The sequence below is a fragment of the Lontra canadensis genome, unplaced genomic scaffold (assembly GCF_010015895.1).
Source record: "Lontra canadensis isolate GAN:19392208 unplaced genomic scaffold, GSC_riverotter_1.0 scaffold71, whole genome shotgun sequence".
In the NCBI taxonomy this organism is placed as follows: Eukaryota; Metazoa; Chordata; class Mammalia; order Carnivora; family Mustelidae; genus Lontra; species Lontra canadensis.
Window position 1 is genome coordinate 1111463 of NW_022631065.1, and position 18681 is coordinate 1130143.

At 48.3% G+C, this 18681-nt stretch overlaps 1 protein-coding gene across 3 annotated transcripts in view; it reads left to right on the forward strand.

The window, feature by feature from the left end:
- Positions 1-12469, forward strand: part of REEP1 (receptor accessory protein 1) — a 103647-nt gene extending 91178 nt beyond the window's left edge. The window contains exons 7-10 of one of the 3 annotated variants that reach the window (XM_032880630.1): positions 3270-3305; positions 8426-8577; positions 10819-10886; positions 11422-12469. In XM_032880630.1, the coding sequence (XP_032736521.1) occupies positions 3270-3305; positions 8426-8577; positions 10819-10886; positions 11422-11653 (488 nt within the window). In that variant the 3' untranslated portion in view covers positions 11654-12469. The other 2 variants (XR_004385348.1, XM_032880631.1) reach the window with 2 other exon arrangements.
- The last annotated feature ends 6212 nt before the right edge of the window (positions 12470-18681 follow it).

An 18681-nucleotide genomic window follows, 5' to 3' on the forward strand; every position in this document is an offset into this window, starting at 1 on the left:
GGGTCAGTGAGTCTGGGACGAGACTCACATATGTGATGGTGTTGAGGTACAGCCAAATTTGGGACCCACGGGTGTCTGACCCATTAGTGGGTTTCAGGCTTATGAGGGGGCGTAGTTTGGGGGTTTATGAGAGGGTAGGGTGCTGGGCCAGGACTCACATCTTCCAAACCATTCCTTGGAGAGCTTCCAGGGCCCTTGGCTCTCGGGGGCTGAGCATGGCCGGGTTAATGGTGAAGAGGGTACAGGGGCCAGTCCTGGATTGCCAGCTCGACTCCTCACCCTTGGTGGGAAATCCAGCCTTGCAGATGGGAATTGGACCACCCTTTTGGAGCCTGTCTGTGACATGTGCTGGTAGCAGCCCTGCTCTTGAACACAGAGCGGGGCCCTGACCCTGTGCTGTGAGGTGCAGCCCAAGCCTCAGGGACCCCGCCTGACTTTGGGGATCATGGACAGGTTTGGGAACAAAGGGGCCCTGTGGCTGCCCTAGGAATAAAGACTCACGTGCCCTGCCAGGGAGAGGGGAACAGCTCAGAGCCCCGTGTCCATCAGTTTCCTCCCTTCTGAGGAATAGTCCACTTTACCCTGGCCCCGGGTGTGAAGACTGTTTTTCTTGGAGGAAGATGGTTTAACTCCGGCGGTGTTGGGAAGGTTGAAGCTTGGCCATAGAGGTGAGGATCATCTTGGGTCGGGCGTTATCTCCTAAGTGAACCCTCCCCCAGGAGAGTTCAGAACGAAATCCCAGAAGGCCAGGCAGGCAGGGACCTCAGGATGGTTCAGTCTGACCTTCGGATTTTACTGAAGAAGAGACAGGGGCCCAGGGAAGGGAACGGTATCCAGAGTAACCCACTGACTGGCGTTCTCCGGGGTCTCCTGACTCCTGGGCCCAGTGCCCTCCAGATGCTCACCCCTCCACCATCTAGATGTCCTTGAGCATCTCCAGCTGCTGACCTACTGGGCATTGTCTCAGAAATAGGGCTAGAAACTGGAATTAGGGGTCACCTCCACCTTCAGTAAGCTCATGGGCTACAGAACCTCAATGTGAACTGTTATTTGGAAGAAAAATGGGCCCCAGTTCTGGGAGGCTCAGAGGACAGAGCAAGAACCAATGGGATAAAGTTGATAAAGTCCCAAGGGGGCAGCTGCTTACTACCTGTATGACCTGGGCTCAGGTTCCCTATCTGTACACACGGGATGACCATACCCATTTGTAGGGGTGTCTTGAGGATTCAAACAAGATAATCCGTGCAAGAGTGCTTAGGATCATGCCTGGCATTTTAGGTAGTAGCTGCTATTGTTTCTGTTGTTATCTAACCCACCCATGAAAACGCTTTCTAATGGGAAAGTGTCCAGGAGACAAATGAGCTGCCTTGAGAGGTCCCTGAAAATTGGAAGGAGCCAAACCAAAGCTGGATGGTCATGTACTGAGGCTCTAAGGAGGTCTTCCTGCTTTGGCCAGCAGGTGGGCCTCAGCGGCCCCATAATCCCTCGCCCTCTAAGATTCTATGTTGTCATTATAAAGTGAACCAAGTAGAGGAAGTATGTTCAGAGAGGTCATGTACGGTGCCAAGGCCACCCAGGACCAGATCGAGGCGTCCTGCCTAGACTGCTCTTTGGTGGATGATTCAGGGCAGCCTCAGAACGTGGGAAAGGGAGAAGTCTGGTAAGGTCAGAAGGCAATGGGAAGCATGTGCCTGGCTTCCACTGTTTTCCCAGACCAGCACTCGATAGACACGGGTTTGGGATGCTCTGTCTCGGTGCTGGTCCTGCCGCCTCCCATTAGCTCTGACGCACTCTGTGGCATGCCGGGACTCAGGCTGAGCCCTCGGAGCTCCCGGAGAAGCAGAGAACCTGAGATGCTACCACAGGATGCCGCCTGCTCTCCCTGCTGCTCCCCTCGGCCACAGCACCTGTGATTCCAGGGGGCAGAGGAGGGAGGTGCTGACCCAGCAGGAAGGGCAGGGACCATGTGGCACTTGCTCCAGCTGTCCTGGGGCCTAAAATAAAAGTCCTCTCAGGAAGAGAGACAGGTGAAAGATGACCTGGGGCCTGGGCATGCCGCAAAAGCACCCAGATCAGAGGCCCCGGAGCAGTTGGGGATCGAGGTGCCTGGAAGGAAGTCTGGCAGAGGAGGCCCAGCTACAAAGGGCTGGTTTTCCTCCCTCCTGGCCTCGTGGGCCTTGGACACTGGGCATGGTCGGGTGGGGCTGTTGTCTGGGCTCCCATTCCGGCAGGGCGACCGTGGGCCTGCAGCAGACATAGTGTGAGCAAGGCAGACATCCTTAGGCACTTTCCACATTGTTCGCATTGGGCCCCCGACCCTTTCTTGGAATGATACCCCAGGCAGTCACTACTACAGAATAAGACCTGGGCATGGAAGACGAGCACAGTTCCCTCGAGTGCTCTCCTCTGGAAAAAGGGTACCGTAATCCCTATTCAGCCTATGTCTTAGGGTTGGGAGGAGAGCAAACAGGAGAATTTGCGAAGCCTGGACAGCTGTTGAAGGCAGCCTAACAGCGGACAGGTAAGAGGCGGTGGCTGGACCCCATGGAGATGTGCGCAGCTGTGGGAGGCAGTGGTCTCAACGTTCATCCAGGAGGATCTCAAAAACACGATGCCTAGTGAAAAAAGGACAAAACAGAGTGAGATATTGTGGAACAGTGTATGTAAAATAAAAATACATATCCCTGGTGTGAAATAATAATACAGACTTTCCAGGAACATATTGCCCTCTCTACAGAATTTTGTTAGACACCATTTATTGAAAGCTTGGCATTGAACCCCAGGAAGGGTGCCAGAGGGTGTTGAAAGAATGATCCTTGCCTTCCATGATTTTGGAGACACTCAGCATGTATTTAGTAAGCACCTACTGTATATCAAGGCCCAGATGGGCACCGAGACCAGTGGAGTTTGCAAAGCAACAGCCAAGTGACTGACCCTAAGCACTCCGGAGAGCCAGAGGTCAGTCTGAGAAGGTTTCCTGGAGGCCATTCTGAACTGGAAGGCATCCAGAGCAGGGATGTGGGGGCAGGTGCAGTGGCAATTATTTTTTGGAGGATTTAAGGACAGACCTCTGTGGGCCAGGCACGGGTATTTTTTAGCCCCTGAGAAGAAGCAGAATCTGGGATGATCTCCTCCCCCAACCTTGGTGTCTCTACAGAGACCCACAGTCCTGGGACCCCTATATTGAACCCACTGGGGCCTCCCCGCTTGCCTGGGGCTGGTTCCTGTCGAGTGCGGGATATCACTGATGATGCCCCCCATCCCCACAGTGTGTACCTGCTGCTCCACCTGCAGGACCCGGAAAGGTGAGTAAGCAGCCAGCCTCCGTGCAGCGTGCTGGGCTCTCGCCTCCGGTGGAGGTTCTAACCAGAAGCTGGCGCCTGACCCTGGGGCTCCCTTCCAGCTGCACAGTCTGTGGGGAATTCAGGAGGTTAACTCCCTGAAATAACAAACCTGTGTTATCTTACAGTGTGTGCAGGCTCGGAATTCAGGAGCAGCTGAACTGGGGGGTTCCGGGTCAGGGTCTATGAAGAGTTGTAGTCAGGATACTGGCAGGTGCTGTGGTCATCGGAAGGCTTGACTGAGCTTTGAGGATCTGCATCTAAGATGGCTCTCTTGTGGCTCCCAGCTGCAGGCTCAGGTCCTTACCACATGGGTCTCTCTGGGGCTGCCTGAGCATCCTTACAACATAGCAGCTGGCTTCACCTGGAGTGAGTGATCCGGTAGAGAAAGGACACTCAGGAGGTTGCAGTAGGTTTTAGGACCTAGTCTTTGAAGTCACACACCACCACCTCTGCCTTCTTTTGTTTGTTGGGAGAGAGTCATTAGGTCCAGCCCCCACTCAAGGGGAGGGGAATTAATCTCCACCTCTTGAAGGGAGGTGTATCAAAGAATGTGTAGAGATCTTCTGAGACCTCCGCAGGGCTGTATTTCCTGGTGCTCTGTGATGAGGACACAGGAACTTACCCTGGTCCTTGGAAGTGACAGATCCCCGTAGCTCCAGGGGTCTCGGTCCAGGTGCAGCCAAGGGAGCCCTGGCCCTGCTTTGACGCTTACTAGCTGTGTAACCATGCGTGAACCACCTAACCACGCTGAGCCTCGACTTCCCCTTGGTAAAATAGACATAAAGATCCTGCCTCCCCATCTCACTGCGTGGTTGTGAAAATGTCCGTGAAAAGGCTTTGTATTTCAGCCCAGAGCAGCCGGGAAACCTCCAGGAGCAGGGAGGAAAACAGGGTTCCCCAGTCCTGGACAGGAACTCGTGCTCCTGCCTTTCCTGTGAGCAAGTGATGGCTTGATGCAGCCGTGGCCGCCCCGTGGTTGGACGTGTTCTCTCCTGACCTGCTCCTGGTGTCTCCCTGACCCTGAGTAGACACGTGAGGGACTGGCCATGGTGCTAGACCAGCTCAGCTCCCCTTGTACATGGGGAGGGTGTACACATGGAGGGTGTCCCCCATGGAGGAGCTGCCTTTGGCTCCAAGGCAAAAGACCACTGGGCCTACAGCATCTAGCTGACGTGAGGGGAGGAGGCGGCAAGCACCGTCCTCCCTACTGCCTGTGCTCCCAGTGCTGGGGCGGCTAAGGCATGGCCATGCCTCCCATAGTGGTGAGAACAGAGGGCGTGAGCTGGTTTTAGGAAGTGTCCTGTTTTCCCTTCAGTTCTTCATTTGTAAGATTTCTCTAAAGCTTTTGAAAGTCCGTGTAAAACCTGGGGGTTTTGGAGACCATAAACCTAGTGCGAACGTCATGACAGTCAAAAGAGTTCGGTGTCCTACCCAGGGGTCTAACTCTGACCAGCTCTGCATGCCTCAGAGGCCACCCAGTCTGCATCAGAAACAGACACATACGTATATATGTATATACACACACATGCATATATATATGCATATATATATATATATATCACAAATGATTATATTGTACACCTAAACCTAACATGTTATATGTCAGTTATATCTCAGTTTTATGAAGGGAAATTGCATTGCAGTGCTAGAGGCTAGTGCTTGGACCTAGTGGACATACTGGTTCATGGCGATCTTGAGGTCCCAGCAACCCCAGGCAACTGTGGTTATTTCTAACCACTCACCAGTTTTGAGTTCATAAATTCCGTGAGCCATTCTGAAAGCCTCTAATTCTGGCATATTACTCCTTGGGGGACTGGGGAGAAGATAGCTGCCTTCTCCATTCCTTCCTCATGGGACTGCTTTGTGCTGTTGCCTGGGATGTCCTCACCTTTTCGTGACCGCTGATGGCTTCCAAATCAGAGGCTGCATTTCCAGTGCATTGAAATAGAATTTCAGTCGACTGTAGGGATTTAGTCAAGTTTGCTCTCCCCAGGACCTACGGGAATGGGGGTGTGGGGGACTGCATAGTGGGCCAGGCTGGGTGGGGCCTCGGGCTGGGGTGACTCTGCTCAGAGCTATGATCTGGGACTTTGCCGCAGCCCTCCCTTTCTCGAGCCCTTTAACACCCAGTGCCCCAGAATTCTCCCCCACACCTCCAAGTCTCCCCAGGGTCTGCTCGCAAGGAAACAGGTTGGTCTACACCAGGCCCTCTGTGCTGGTGGGAAAGTCCCTGAGTTGTGCAGGTCTCTGTCCCCTCCTCCATAAAGTGTGGCCATCTCTGCAAGTGAAGGGTACTGGGTGGGAAGAGTCAGCAGATGGTGTTGGGGGAGGTGGAGGCTAGCTCCGGCCAGTGACGCTGTGGGAGAGGATTTCAGGGGATCACAGACACTCTGGTCAGAGGGCCCCTCCTGGTCCCTTGAGATGATTTTCCTCTGTGCATCTCAGACCCCAGTAGAACATTCTCTCCCCACTTCGGCTCCATTTCTGCCCCTGTCAGTCGATTTCCTGCTGTTTCTGGCACAGGTCTCCTCCTTCCTCTCCTTATTTTTATTATTTTTTCCTCTCCTTCCTGCCTGGCTGCTCCTTCTCCTCCCTCTTCTCTCTACCTGCCTCGATGTAATATAAAACTCAAGTCTGTATTACCGCTCAGAATTAGTCATAGAGACATACTTTTTTCTTAAAAAAAAAAAATCAAGTGCATGGGACATTATTTTAAAAAGCAAAGTCATGTCTTTTATTCACCCTTTTCAAAGAGAGAGAGAATTGCATTGGCCTGGAGTGTGGCCCGGGCTGCGTGTTTCCTCCCGCAGCAGGAGCTGTCCGAGGTTTAGAGAGTGAGAAGGGAGGGAGTGTGTGTCCGGGCGTGCACCTGTCCACAGGCATGCATGCTCACACGTGTGTGAGTTTCATCCCTGAAGACCTTTTCCCTGACAGAATCTTGTTTTCTCTCTCCTCGGTGGCTGTCGGGGACGCGGATGTAAGTGTTCCAGATGGGTGTGCTCTTCTGCAACACATTTGCTGACTTCCATTAATGGCACCTGCTAATGTGTGCTGTGTGGGATGTGTTCGCTAACCTGGGGGTTGTTTGGCACTATGGGAGCGGGGGTGGGGGGGCGGGGAGAAGGGCCTCTGGCTCAGTGCAGATGCATCTACTCTGGCCTCCCTGCCTGCCCCACAGAGAGAGGAGGTGGGGCCGCTCCCCAGCCTTCTTAGTCCGGCTGACACATTTGCTAATATGGAATGTCGTGAGACTGGGGCAGACAGCAGGGGCTCCTGCACTTCCCTCTAGGCTACTCAGCCTTGGGCAATAGGACAGTCCCTCTGCTGGCTCTGCTGGCTCAGGGTCTTGGCCGCCATCACCTGAGGTTTGGACGTGGTGGCTGTGGCCATGAACTTGCATGAGAGTCACTCTCCCCGCCCAGAGTTCGTCTCTGGAAGTGATCAGACTATTAAGGAGTGGATAGCATCAGCACAGGGAAAGCCCTGGACCCAGATTTGGAGGGAACAGAGGCACGGATTCAAACCAGTCCCCAAGCCCACTCCCAGGATGCAGTTTTGCACTGGGGCTGAGCTGGCCAGGCTGCGTCTGTGGTTTCTGCCCTAGTCCAAGGACTTCGTGCTCTAGGAAGGCCTGTTTCTTTTCCCTCCCATCAGACAAGGGCTATCTGTGTCCAGAAGGAATTTCTCTGTGATGGTGTCAAGGTCTGACTTGAGATGAGATGAGGCTCCCAGATGACTTCCGGATTCCACCTAGGGTGGAACCAGAGGATAACCTAAACCTACCCACCCCATCCCCGGGGTTGGGGGATGCACAGAGCAAAAAACTCAAAGGAAGATTAATGATCGAAATCTTGGCCCTTACCAAGGAGCTCGCTGTCAGAGCAGGCCATTCCCAGCCTACAGGTCTACTTTGCGACTGACAGTTAAGACAGCTAGCTCTCGTGCTGCCTCCTGATGGCTGTTGGGGAGTCCAACAGCAGTGCCTGGAAAACCCGGTCAAGGTTAGGGTCTGTTGTCATTTTTGCTTAACCCACACCTGGTTAAGTTGGGTGTTGTGTTATAGTCTAGTGAGTCCCCTGTTGATGGGGAGAACACATCTGACTCACTGTGTTTTTAGGAACAGTAGCAGGGCGTTCCAGAAGGAGTTCCATTTTCTTTCCGCAGGCCATGGGGTGGTTGACCAGATGATCTGAGGGCCCCCTACGTCTACAGTCTGTGTTTCTAAGTAAAAACAATATATAGATCATAGAAAGCTATCTCTTTGAGTGTCAGATAAGCTGGGTATGTGCTGACCACCTGGCCAGATGACATGGAATATGTTTAAGAATTGAACATTTAAAAAAAACACTACGCATTCAATGACCTGAATTAATTCTGGAATTTTACTTGTGGATTTAATCAAGGTAGACTAAAACAGGAATCTTGCTGTCTTGTGGGGGGAAGAGTATTCCTCGATTTTCTTTCCACTGGGCATCTTTGCTTCTCTGGGACTTGGCCTTTGAAAGGAAAACAATCTATGTAACTTTGCTTAAGGTTCTCCCTGAAGGCTTCCTGGCATTTGACATCCTGTCTCAAAAAAGGCTCGGAGCTGAACATGCAAGTATAATGCACTGTCAACACAGCTTGTCCATGGACTAGAGGAAGCCGCCTGGCCCCTCTACCATCACGGCATTTATCCATTCTAGAGGACATTCTTTCCCTGAGTACCCTTTTGTGTGGCATCACGGGTCTCAGCACCAGGGTTTGACACTTCTCAGCTAAGGCAGTGTTCTCCTTCTGTCAGGGCAGCAATTCCCCCACATTCCTTGGCAGCTTATCCAGTAGGTTCTGGAACTTCTGCTTCTTCCTGTGCATGGTGCCTGCCAGTTTCCAGCGGCACGCTCATAGCCCAGGACTGCCCTGCAGGGAGGCCCAGAGGATGCGGGCTCCTGCTTCACACACCGGGGACCTTGGCTGTCCTAACAGGCTTGTGGTGTGGTGTACCTAACCTTGACCTTGCCTGCCCTTCCTTGCTCCTTTCTACACTGATCCCTCCCTGCTGTACTTTGTCTCCTTTGTGTAGATTGTAAATGGACATTAAGTGGTTGAGGGAGATGTGAATGAGGGTGGTGTGAAGGCTTGGGACCCCCACCAGGTCCAAAACCCACTGGCATTTTCGGACGAGGAGGAGGAAGATCTGCTGGATTTCATGTACAAGTATAAGGCTCTTCGAAAGACGGAAATCCCCTTGGAGGTACAAGGGGTCTGGGGCTGCGGGCTGGAGCATGTGTTTGCACAAGGGCTTTGCCCTGGAGATATGGGGTCCTGAGAGTGGCAGCTCTTGGGACCCCAGCATCTCTTGAGGGCCTCTCTCTCCATCAGACAAAAAGGACAGAATGCTAGGTAGCATCCAGATCCTTCCCTAAGGGCAAAAAAAAGACTCTGCTCATTTTATTTAGATATTGGAGAGGTGATATAGTACCTAAAATAAAACTTAAAAATTTGCAAGCACTAACCTAAGATGATATGTGAATGAAAAGCAAACCAAATTTGTGTTTTAGGGGGAAGAAAATATGTTATTTGACACGTTTTTTAACGGAAGCTGTTCATCACTGTATCTCCAAGACACAGCAATAGTGCCTGGTACAAAGCAAATCCTGAGAAAATTTTATTGGAACGGCACAGCCCTCTAAAAAGACCCAAACCAAATGTACCCGATTGCTGTGGATGTGGGTGGAGTGTTGGCAGTCGGAGGGCCAAGCCTAGAGCCTCAGAGGCCTTGCTTTGTGATGTGGATAGGGAGTCGCCAGCCTTGGGCCCAGGTACGGGGCTGGCTGGCAGAACTGGGGACTCCTGAGTCTTCTTCTCTGCCCCTCTCGTCTCCTCTCCTGGGCCCCATCTGCTGAATACTGTGGCCTGAGCGTTCATCTGAGGCAAGTTGGGAGGCCCCCTGTCCTCAGTGTAGGGACCCCCGTGAGACTTAGATGAGGGAATGCACTGAAATGTTCCCCTACCTGAGCACCTTGGCCAATGGACCCCTTTCAGATAGGACTGTGGTTGTTACCACTGGGCGAACCTGAGTTCATCAGAGTCCTTTCCAGGGTGGGGCACGCAGGGTCAGTTTTGAAGTTGGAGGTTTTGGTAAAAGACGTTCTGGTTTTGGACTCTGTTGGGGCAGTCTGTCAGAGCCTGGGCCACCCTGTGACGGGGAGAGGGGCTCAGCCCTCCCAAGGAAGGTGTCCAAAACGCCATAGGGTCTGAGGGTTTATGTCATTTGGGTTTTGTTTTGTTAAAGCTGCACGAGCTGCTTTACTGTTTACTTCAGCCTGAGACAGCTAACTAACTACTAGTTAGTTTTCTCTGATTCTTCTTTTACTCTGTGCCTAGAGGCAGCTGGTAAACATTTCCGAGTCAAAAAGGTGTCCTGAGGACTCAGGAGGTGGAAGGCCAGAGCTTTCTATCTCCGCCCCCCCCCACCCCCTTGGTTGTCTTTCTCCCTCCCTCCCTCCCTTCTGTGTGCCTTCTGGGCACTGAGCTACTTTCTGGGAAATGGAGGTGGGTATGCCCCTGGAAAGTTCTCAGTGAGGAGGGGGGAGACAGGGCAGAGTCCTCTCATGTCCTCTCTTGTGCAGAACACTAGGAGAACAAAGAAAGTGACCCCGCATCTGTGTGTCTGGGCTGTGGGGAGATGGGCTCAGGAGGGACTTTTGAACTGGGTCCTAAAGAGGACTATAAATAGCAAGACAGAGAAGGGAGGGAGGGGCTTCAGGTCCGAAGGAATAGAGGTGTAGAGGATGCCATAGAAAAAGAAATGACTGGAGAGAAGTGGACAGGGACAGGGGTTGGGGGTAGCTTGGGTCAGTTGTGTTAGTGCCCTCTGCCCCTTCCTGCCCCTGGCCTTGAGGGCTCTGCCGAGACAAAAATTTCCTTTTCTTTCATTGTAGAAGTAACTTCTGTGATCTATGTGTTCCATCGAAGGAGGGCTCCCCCCCTTGATAGCCATTTGTATGGGAGATGAGGTGGAGGACAGTGTTTCCCTTTGCTATGGGGCTTGCCGTGCTTTTTGTATTTCACATTCAGAAGGAGGACTGGGAACTTGGCAATGGGAATTTTAGGCACGTACCTGGAAACATGAGGCTTGTTTCTCAAGGAAAGAACAAAGACAAGGGAAGAGATGGGGAAGCATTTCTCTGTGCTGAGTCACTTGCTAGGATCACTTTTCTCCCAAGGCAGAAACAAGAAGGGTGTGTGCCATCCTTCTGTGCAACCAGGGAGACCCAGGGACTTAGGAGAGGGTGAAGCGGGAGGGAGACGGCTGCCTTCTCAACTGGCTCAGCATGGGATGCTTGGGATGTGACCCGGTTCCCAGATTCCCAGCCAGCTGCCTCACACACGTGTGCGTGTGTCTCAACACAAACCCACACAGGTGCTCGCCTCCAACATTTCCACGCTTAACGCCACATTCAGGGATGCCTTTTTCTGTTTCCTCTGGCAGGCACCGCCTAGAGTTCTTCGATCCCGCTTTAGGAAGAAAAGTACCTCATCCTCAGCCACTGAAACCACGTGAGTGAGATGAGCCAACAGCACCGGACCCACAGAATGTTTCTTCTCTGCCTTAAAGAGCTAGTCACTAATAACGTAGAAATCCGCAAGCTGGCGTGCTTTGAGTATGCAGCCTCACAGACACAGCCTTTTCTCTCTCCCCTCTTCCACTTGAAAGACTTTAATTTTCCTTTTCTTTATGTTGCTGGGGAGAGGCTAAAGGGAAAGGTAGTGTGAGGGGGGTGACCTTTAAGTCTTCTGAGGTTAGTAATTTTCCACAATTGGATTGTCAGCAGTGTGTTTTTAGAAATATAAGAGATCACCCTCACACTGCCAAGATGTACATTTGTAATTTATTTGTCGCATACTTCGTTTTTAGTCCTGTAAATGCAAACAGAGCGATTTTTTTAAACTTTTTTTGTTCTTGGTACTAATACTTTGGACTACGATGTACATATTTATCGGTTTTGGCTTAATCAGATGGACTCGCAAGGGCTGCCAGAGGTTCTAATATGTAAGAAAACTACAAGATGTGTAAAAATTATTTTGATTCTAGAGAATGTCTCAGATGTGCTTCTGAAGCTTCTAAACACAACTCCAGTAGAACATCCCTTTTCCAGCAGGACGACGGTCCATCTTCTTCAGACAGATGTTTAGCCAAAACGCCAGAGATGCTTAGCATGAAGAGACAATATTGTAATGACAGAGATGAGTGCAATGAGGCCAGGGGAGCAGCCCAGAATAAGAGAAATCACAAGACGCTTGTCTCCCCCTGGATTCTGGATTAAGAGCTTCTGAATCATTTCAAGGGATTTACCAAAGCTTTAGGCAGGTGGCTCACCCTTGGTGAAACTTTCTGGGGATGTGAACTCACAGGCCTGTTGAGGAGAATCGTTTTGAGTGTTCCAAAAGTGCTGGAAGAATGACTATTTCTCCTTCATCATGACCGGTTCTGTGACTTATTTCCCCAGGTAGAGGAGCCTGTAACCTGAACATCTTGATTAAGAGAACACTAAGCAAAAGCCAACCAGTCAACCCAACCCAAACCAAACCAAACCTAAAGCTATGTTTCAGATATGCCATCAAATACACCTGAGACACCTGTCAAAATGCTGGGTTCTAGAAAGGTTTCAGAGCTTGAGATCTTTACGGACTGACTTGCTGCTCAGCGCCCTGGGTGGCACCCTTCTGTTCCCTTCCTGGCTTGTGCAGAATGTGAGTGAGAGAAGTCGTGCACTCATGGGCACTCCGTGTCTTACTGGACGTCTTATGCAGGCCAGGATCGCTTAGTAGAGTAGAGCACTGCTGAGGGGACTCTCTACTTAGACTGAGAACTTTATCTGAAAAGAAGAATCTGGTTTAGGTAGCATTTTGGCCCAAGGTAGCTCCTCCCCTCTGGGAGAGCTGAGCCTAAACGTAGGACTTGTATATTTGTGCTTAGAGTTGGTGTTTTCTTTCAGTGTAATGCATGCAGTGGTCACAACGCAGTCACTTATAATACTTGGATTGTGTTTGTTCATAGATATGCTCTGAAGACTAGAGAATTAGTGTAATGTACCACATAGGACTTACTGTCAACCAGCTATAAGCAGACCTGGTTCAAGACTGTTCAGACCTGAGCTCGGCGAACACACATCAGTAGTCTTGGCTGATGACACACTGGCTGGATCTTAGCCACCTGAGAAACGGTTTTACCTGAAGTTGGTTGTTGCCAGATATGCATATTTAAATCCCTTCTTCCCACAATGTCCCTGAAGGTGACTCTGTAATTTACAACAGGTTTTAGGAAAACAAACCTATAAACAAATTCCTGGTTCAGAGGGCTTTTCATTGTCTGTGCCCCACACCCACCAATACCTAAACCCCTTAGGGAAGACAGAACATCTGTTTCTTCAGGCTCACTGAATAGTTTCAGAAGAAAAATATATATGCTTTAAATGTATTTACCTGTTAGTTGGGAGTACCCAGAATTATCAGAAACAGCTTCACTTAAGCAGCTTTTTAGCAAAAAAAAAATTTTTTTTTGCCAAAACAATAAATGCCTTTAGCAGCAGAGATCCTTCGTGAACAAACTGTATTTTCACCATTTTACAATGTAAAGTTTTAACAAGGACAAGCTACCAAGTTTGCACTCAACTATGCCAAAAACAAGTTTGAAGCACTCTACTCTCAGACACGCTGTATTACTTCTCATTCAAGATTTAGAAAATAGAAAGGTATCCAAACTGCTGTCTTAATGTAAATGGAACTATTTTTCCTTCAACTGTTGATGAGGGAGTTGGTTTCTCTCTTAAAAACACTCACTGTACAAACGAGAGCCGCTGTCCTATTTCTGGCAAAATGTGTTTACTCCCCCAACGAGCTGCATATTCGTGTATGGACTGACAGGAAATGTGAATGCCTCCGAGTGTACATGCAGTGGTGTGCTGCTCTGTCTAGAGGGCATAACTGAACACCTTTAATTTGCTGATTTACAGACACAGGCCGTTTACAAAATGCTAGCTCAAAAGTCTGTAATTTTCACGTAATAACTTTTAGTTCTTTGCCGTTGGGCACCTGTTCTGTTTCTGAAGAGGTGAGACGGGGCGGTGTACTTAGACCCCGGAGAGCTTTGTCATAATCCCTCCTGGCTTTGTGTGATTAGCTTGCTCACTCCACTGGCCTCTGAAGTGTACGTTCTCTCCAGTGAACTGTCTGTGTGTTTGTGGTAACAGTGCTCGTCCACCATGATCACAGCGGAGTATCTCCCTAGTCCTCCCCTTGCACAGTGTTTGACCTGCAAAGGACGTGCTTCATTCTCCAACGGTGCACGCTCAGAGAGCTGACCTTCCGGATGGTCCTTGTGCATTCTCCCTAGTTTACTCCTGTAGTCCCTGTAGAATGATCTGTAATAAAATAGTATACTGGACTGTGCATCAAAGGGGTGTAAAATTACAGTATTCCAAAGGTTGAAGTTCTGCTGTTTTGTTATAATGCCTGATCTATATCTTGAATAAAGTCTTAACATTTTTCTTTTAAAAAACATCTTTGTAATGTTGAGCTTATGAGGAAAGAGAAAACACTTAAAAAAAAAATTGTGGAGGGTAGCAAGGATGAGAAGCTGAGTGCTCAGGCACTAACCGGCTCCGGTGCCTTCGCTCCAGGCCTACTGCCTAGAATTGTTGCTGGGGAAGAAAATTCAAACGGTTTTGAAAACCAGTTGATCACATAAATGTAACCCCGGTAGTATGTTTTATGTTTTAAAAGCCACAAGTGGAAACTGTGTAGCTATAAAAACAGAGCAGTTCATCTGGTAGGCAGTTTTCATTCTGCAAACAGAAAATCTGGTCTGTCGTTTCCCTTCATGGTACCTGTTCCCTTACCTGAAAGTGAGAGAGTATGTGTGAGGTCAAGAGGGTGGTACGTGCAGAGGTGCACTGGGTGGTGTGGATGCCCTTTGACCACTGCAGCCCTTGCCTTTAAAATATGAATGGGCTGAGGGCCTGGCTGGCTTCATCAGGAGAGCATGCAACTCTTCTTGATCTCAGGGTTCTGAGTTTGCCCCAGGCTGGGTGCAGAATTTACTTAAAAATATGCATATGTGAACAGGTACACATAAGCTTCACTGGGTGCTCACGAAGACTTGGACACTTAAAATGAAACACTCATTTTCTTTGCCTATATAGTCTTCTAAAATAAAACAGCAGAAGGTAAAGAAGCACGTTCAGAAAGCTGAAAGGAAGATGAAGAGATGGAAAAGCTGAAAACCCATTCATGTATTCATTGAGCCAAGTCCAATGGCAACAGAACTGAGATTAACCAGATTAAGAGCTGACAACAGAAAAGCAAAGTTAGGATTCAAAGGCTGACTTGGTATGGTGTCAGGAAAAAGTATTGCATATGTAAAATGCTAGATTATAGTCACTTGTTGATTTAGATATGAATTTTTATGTTGAAAGACTCCAGGAAATGCTCCAGATTCCAAGATGTTAGACCTAGGTTCTATGACTTACTAGCTATATTTTGGGTAATTTATTTAACCTTGTATAAGCTACGGTTTCCTCAAATCAAAACCCCAGATAAAATAATCTCCCCTGGGGGCGCCTGGGTGGCTCAGTGGGTTAAACCTCTGCCTTAGGCTCAGGTCATGATCTCAGGGTCCTGGGATCGAGTCCCGCATGGGGCTCTCTGCTCAGCAGGGAGCCTGCTTCCTCCTCTCTCTCTGCCTGTCTTTCTGCCTACTTGTGATTTCTGTCTGTCAAATAAATAAAATCTTAAAAAAAAAAACCAAAAAACAATCTCCCCTGGGCACCTGGCTGGCTCAATTGGAAGAGTATGAGACTCTTAATCTTGGAGTCATGGGTTTGAGCTCCATGTTGGGTGTAGAGATTACTAAAAATAATAATAATAATAATAATGATAAACTCAAAGGAAAAATAGTATCTTCCCCGTAAGGCTGGTATGAGGATTAGCCATTTTGTGGGTATAAATACCCGTCCCTATGCTGGGACATAGTTGGTCTTCAATAAGTTATATTATTACATAAATTTCAATGTCATTTAGGTAGACTCTTTAATGAAAGATGTTTGGTTGTCAAACTATAAAATCAGTGTTGATGATGAGCCCTGCTATCCATAAAACAAAAATTATATATATGAAAATCCTCTCCGAAATCATATGCCTGTCAGTCCGTGTCTGGATGCGGAGGCCTGGTTGCCAGTCCTTATCTCTACCTCTCCTACCTCTGGTCTACAGGAAAAACCAAGGTGCTCTGAGGCCCCTACAACAGAGATCTTTTTTGTCCATGACTGCACTAGAGAACTCATGGAGGCAGTGGGAAAGTGGCCTCCTCAACCTCTTCAGGTATCAGTTCCATCCTGCTACCAGGGGTGAGCTAGAGAGGCAGGGGCCAGCCGGCTAAGAGATGATGTGGGGGCGCCTGGATGGCTCAGTCAGTTAAGCATCGGACTCTTGATTTCAGGTCAGGTCCTGATGTCAGGATCGTGTGAGATTGAGCCCGGTGTCAGGCTCTGCACTCAGCACGGAGTCTGCTTGTCCCGTTCCCTCTGCCCCTCCCACTTGTACGAGAGCTCTCTCAGATAAATAAATAAATTCTTAAAAAAAAAAATGATGTGGAAACCTTGTGAGTGGTTGGAGTCTGCCACCTCAGAAGTTATGAGGAAATTGGGGCACGTGGGTGGCTCAGTGGGTTAAAGCCTCTGCCTTCGGCTCAGGTCATGATCCCAGGGTCCTGGGATTGAGCCCTGCATTGGGCTCTCTGCTCAGTGGGGAGCCTGCTTCCCCCTCTCTCTCTCTGCCTGTCTCTCTGCCTACCTGTGATCTCTGTCTGTCAAATAAATAAATAAATAAATCTTAAAAAAAGAAGTTATGAGGAAACGAAAACCAATCAACAGAATGCCACTGCATGCTTCAGAGTTCTACCCCATCTCAAATCCAGTCTGTTCTTTATTAAATGGTCACATAAACAGACATATAGGAGGCCTTCAATTTTAGAACCTTCTATCATCACCCTTTTTCTTCTAAGGAACATGCCCTGGTTTCAAGAAATTCCTCTAATAACCCTAGCCTGACTTGCCATAGAATTTCAATTTGGTTATCTTTAACCTTATTCTATTAACAATAGAGAAACTTCATCTTATCATCATCAACTACTATATTAAAGGATTTAAAGTAGTAATTGAGGCATAATTCTACTTAATACAGACAGTCCCTGACTTATGATGGTTTGACTTAGGTTTTTCAACTTTACGATGGTGTGAAAGCGACACATTTGGTAGAAACCATACTTTAAATTCAGATTTTGATCTTTTCCTGGGCTAGCAATAGGCAGTAGGACACTCTCTTGTGATGCTGGTTGGTGGCAATGAGCTGAGACTCCCAGTCAGCCATGTAATCACAAAGGTAGACAACTGACAGATTAACAGTCGAATATTCTGCACACACACCTTTTTTCTGTTTTTCACTTTCAGTACAGTACTCAATAAACATGAGATAGTCAACACTTTATTACGAGATAGGCTTTGTGGGGCGCCTGGGTGGCTCAGTGGGTTGCCTCTGCCTTTGGCTCGGGTCATGATCTCGGGCTCTCTGCTCAGCAGGAAGCCTGCTTCCCCTTCTCTCCCTGCCTGCCTCTCTGCCTACTTGTGATCTCTGTCAAGTAAATAAATAAAATCTTAAAAAAAAAAAAAAAGATAGGCTTTGTGTTATGTGATTTTGCCCAACTGTAGGCCAACTTAAGTGTTCTGAGCACATCTAAGGTAAGTTAGGCTAAGCCATGATGTTTGGTAGTTTAAGTGTGTTAAATGCACTTTCAACTTAACGGTATTTTCATCTTAGAATAGATTTATTGGGATGTAGCCCCATCGTAAGTTGGTTAAGATCTGTAATGGTTTTTCAACCAGGCCAAGCGCTCACATGTTGTTTGAAAATGGTTCCCAGATGACTCTGGTGGGATAGCTGAGGACCAATGCCCTGGGCTTTAACCACACAGTGAGCAGAATTTTCCTCAAAGCCTCTCATCCAACCCTCTTCAAATGAACAATGCTTAGCTCTTGCATCATTTCCAAAATAACTATTTTCCCTTAGTTCTACAAAGTGTCTTTGGAAAATGTTTATCCTCACGGTTAAAATATGAAATCTCAGGGGGATAAACTAGCTTTAGGATATACAGTGCCTTGGAGAGCCTGGGTGGTATAGTCGGTTAAGTGTCCTACTCTTGATTTAGACTAAGGTTATGATCTCAGGGTCAAGACCGAGCACGGCATCAGGTCCTGTGCTCAGCATGGAGTCTGCTTGTCCCTCTCCCTCTACTCCTTCTCCTTGCTTGCATGCTCTAGCTCTCAATTAAATAAATAAATAAAATCTTTAAAAAAAAGGAAAAATCAGTGCCTTTCAACACTTGGATAAAAAGTGTCTGCACCTCTAAAGCCTCTTCTGTTTCGTGAATGGGCATACTTTAAAGCTATGTCATTTACTTGTCTCTCTATAAAAATCCAGTTCCAATAAACTGAGAATTGTTATGAACACACTAAACCTAGAATACTAGATCTGTTCTGTGTGTTGCCACCCCATGCTCACCTCTAAACAAAACTGCTCACGTAACTATTTTTTGCTCCATGTGAACCTGCCTAACACAACCCAAGTGAGCCAGGGTGGGCTCCTGACACGGGTCAGTGACTCCTGATGAGACTGGTCTTAAGTAAAGAGGCTGGCCCAGTTAGCTTCTTGGCATTTAGAGCTTGGAGATAGGTTGGGGGTTAGGATGCAGAAAACAACCTGAAAGGTGCAAGCCAGAGTTATTATTCGGGCAGAAACTGAGTTGCATACATGGCAGACCCCAAGCCTACAAATCTAGCATCTTCTGCTGCTGAGGCCCTTGGAGGTGCACTGGATTTGGGAACACTGTGAAATTTCTGTTCTTCCTAAGGCCTGGGGGTTAGATGTGGGTTGGGGGGGTGGAGTGGGGTTGGTGAGGTGATTCCTGAGTTCCCAGGCATATATACTTAGAATGATGTCACAGTGCTGGAGCTCACATGTTAGCTTTATGGTCTTCTGATGCCTGCCCTAACTAAGCCTCACTGGAACCAGTTAAGCCATTACCATTTGTTAAAAATAATCAACAATTTTAAACTTCTATTTCCTTGAACAAATTTGAAAATGTTTGATCCATTAAGTATTAAAACTTTAATAAGTTTAATGTTGGAGCTGTGTGTTTCCATACCAATTGGCACAATTTACATCAAGTTTTGAACTTATTCCATTTTGCAAAGTCATCATATATGTGAAGATACATATTCAGTATATACATATTCAGTCA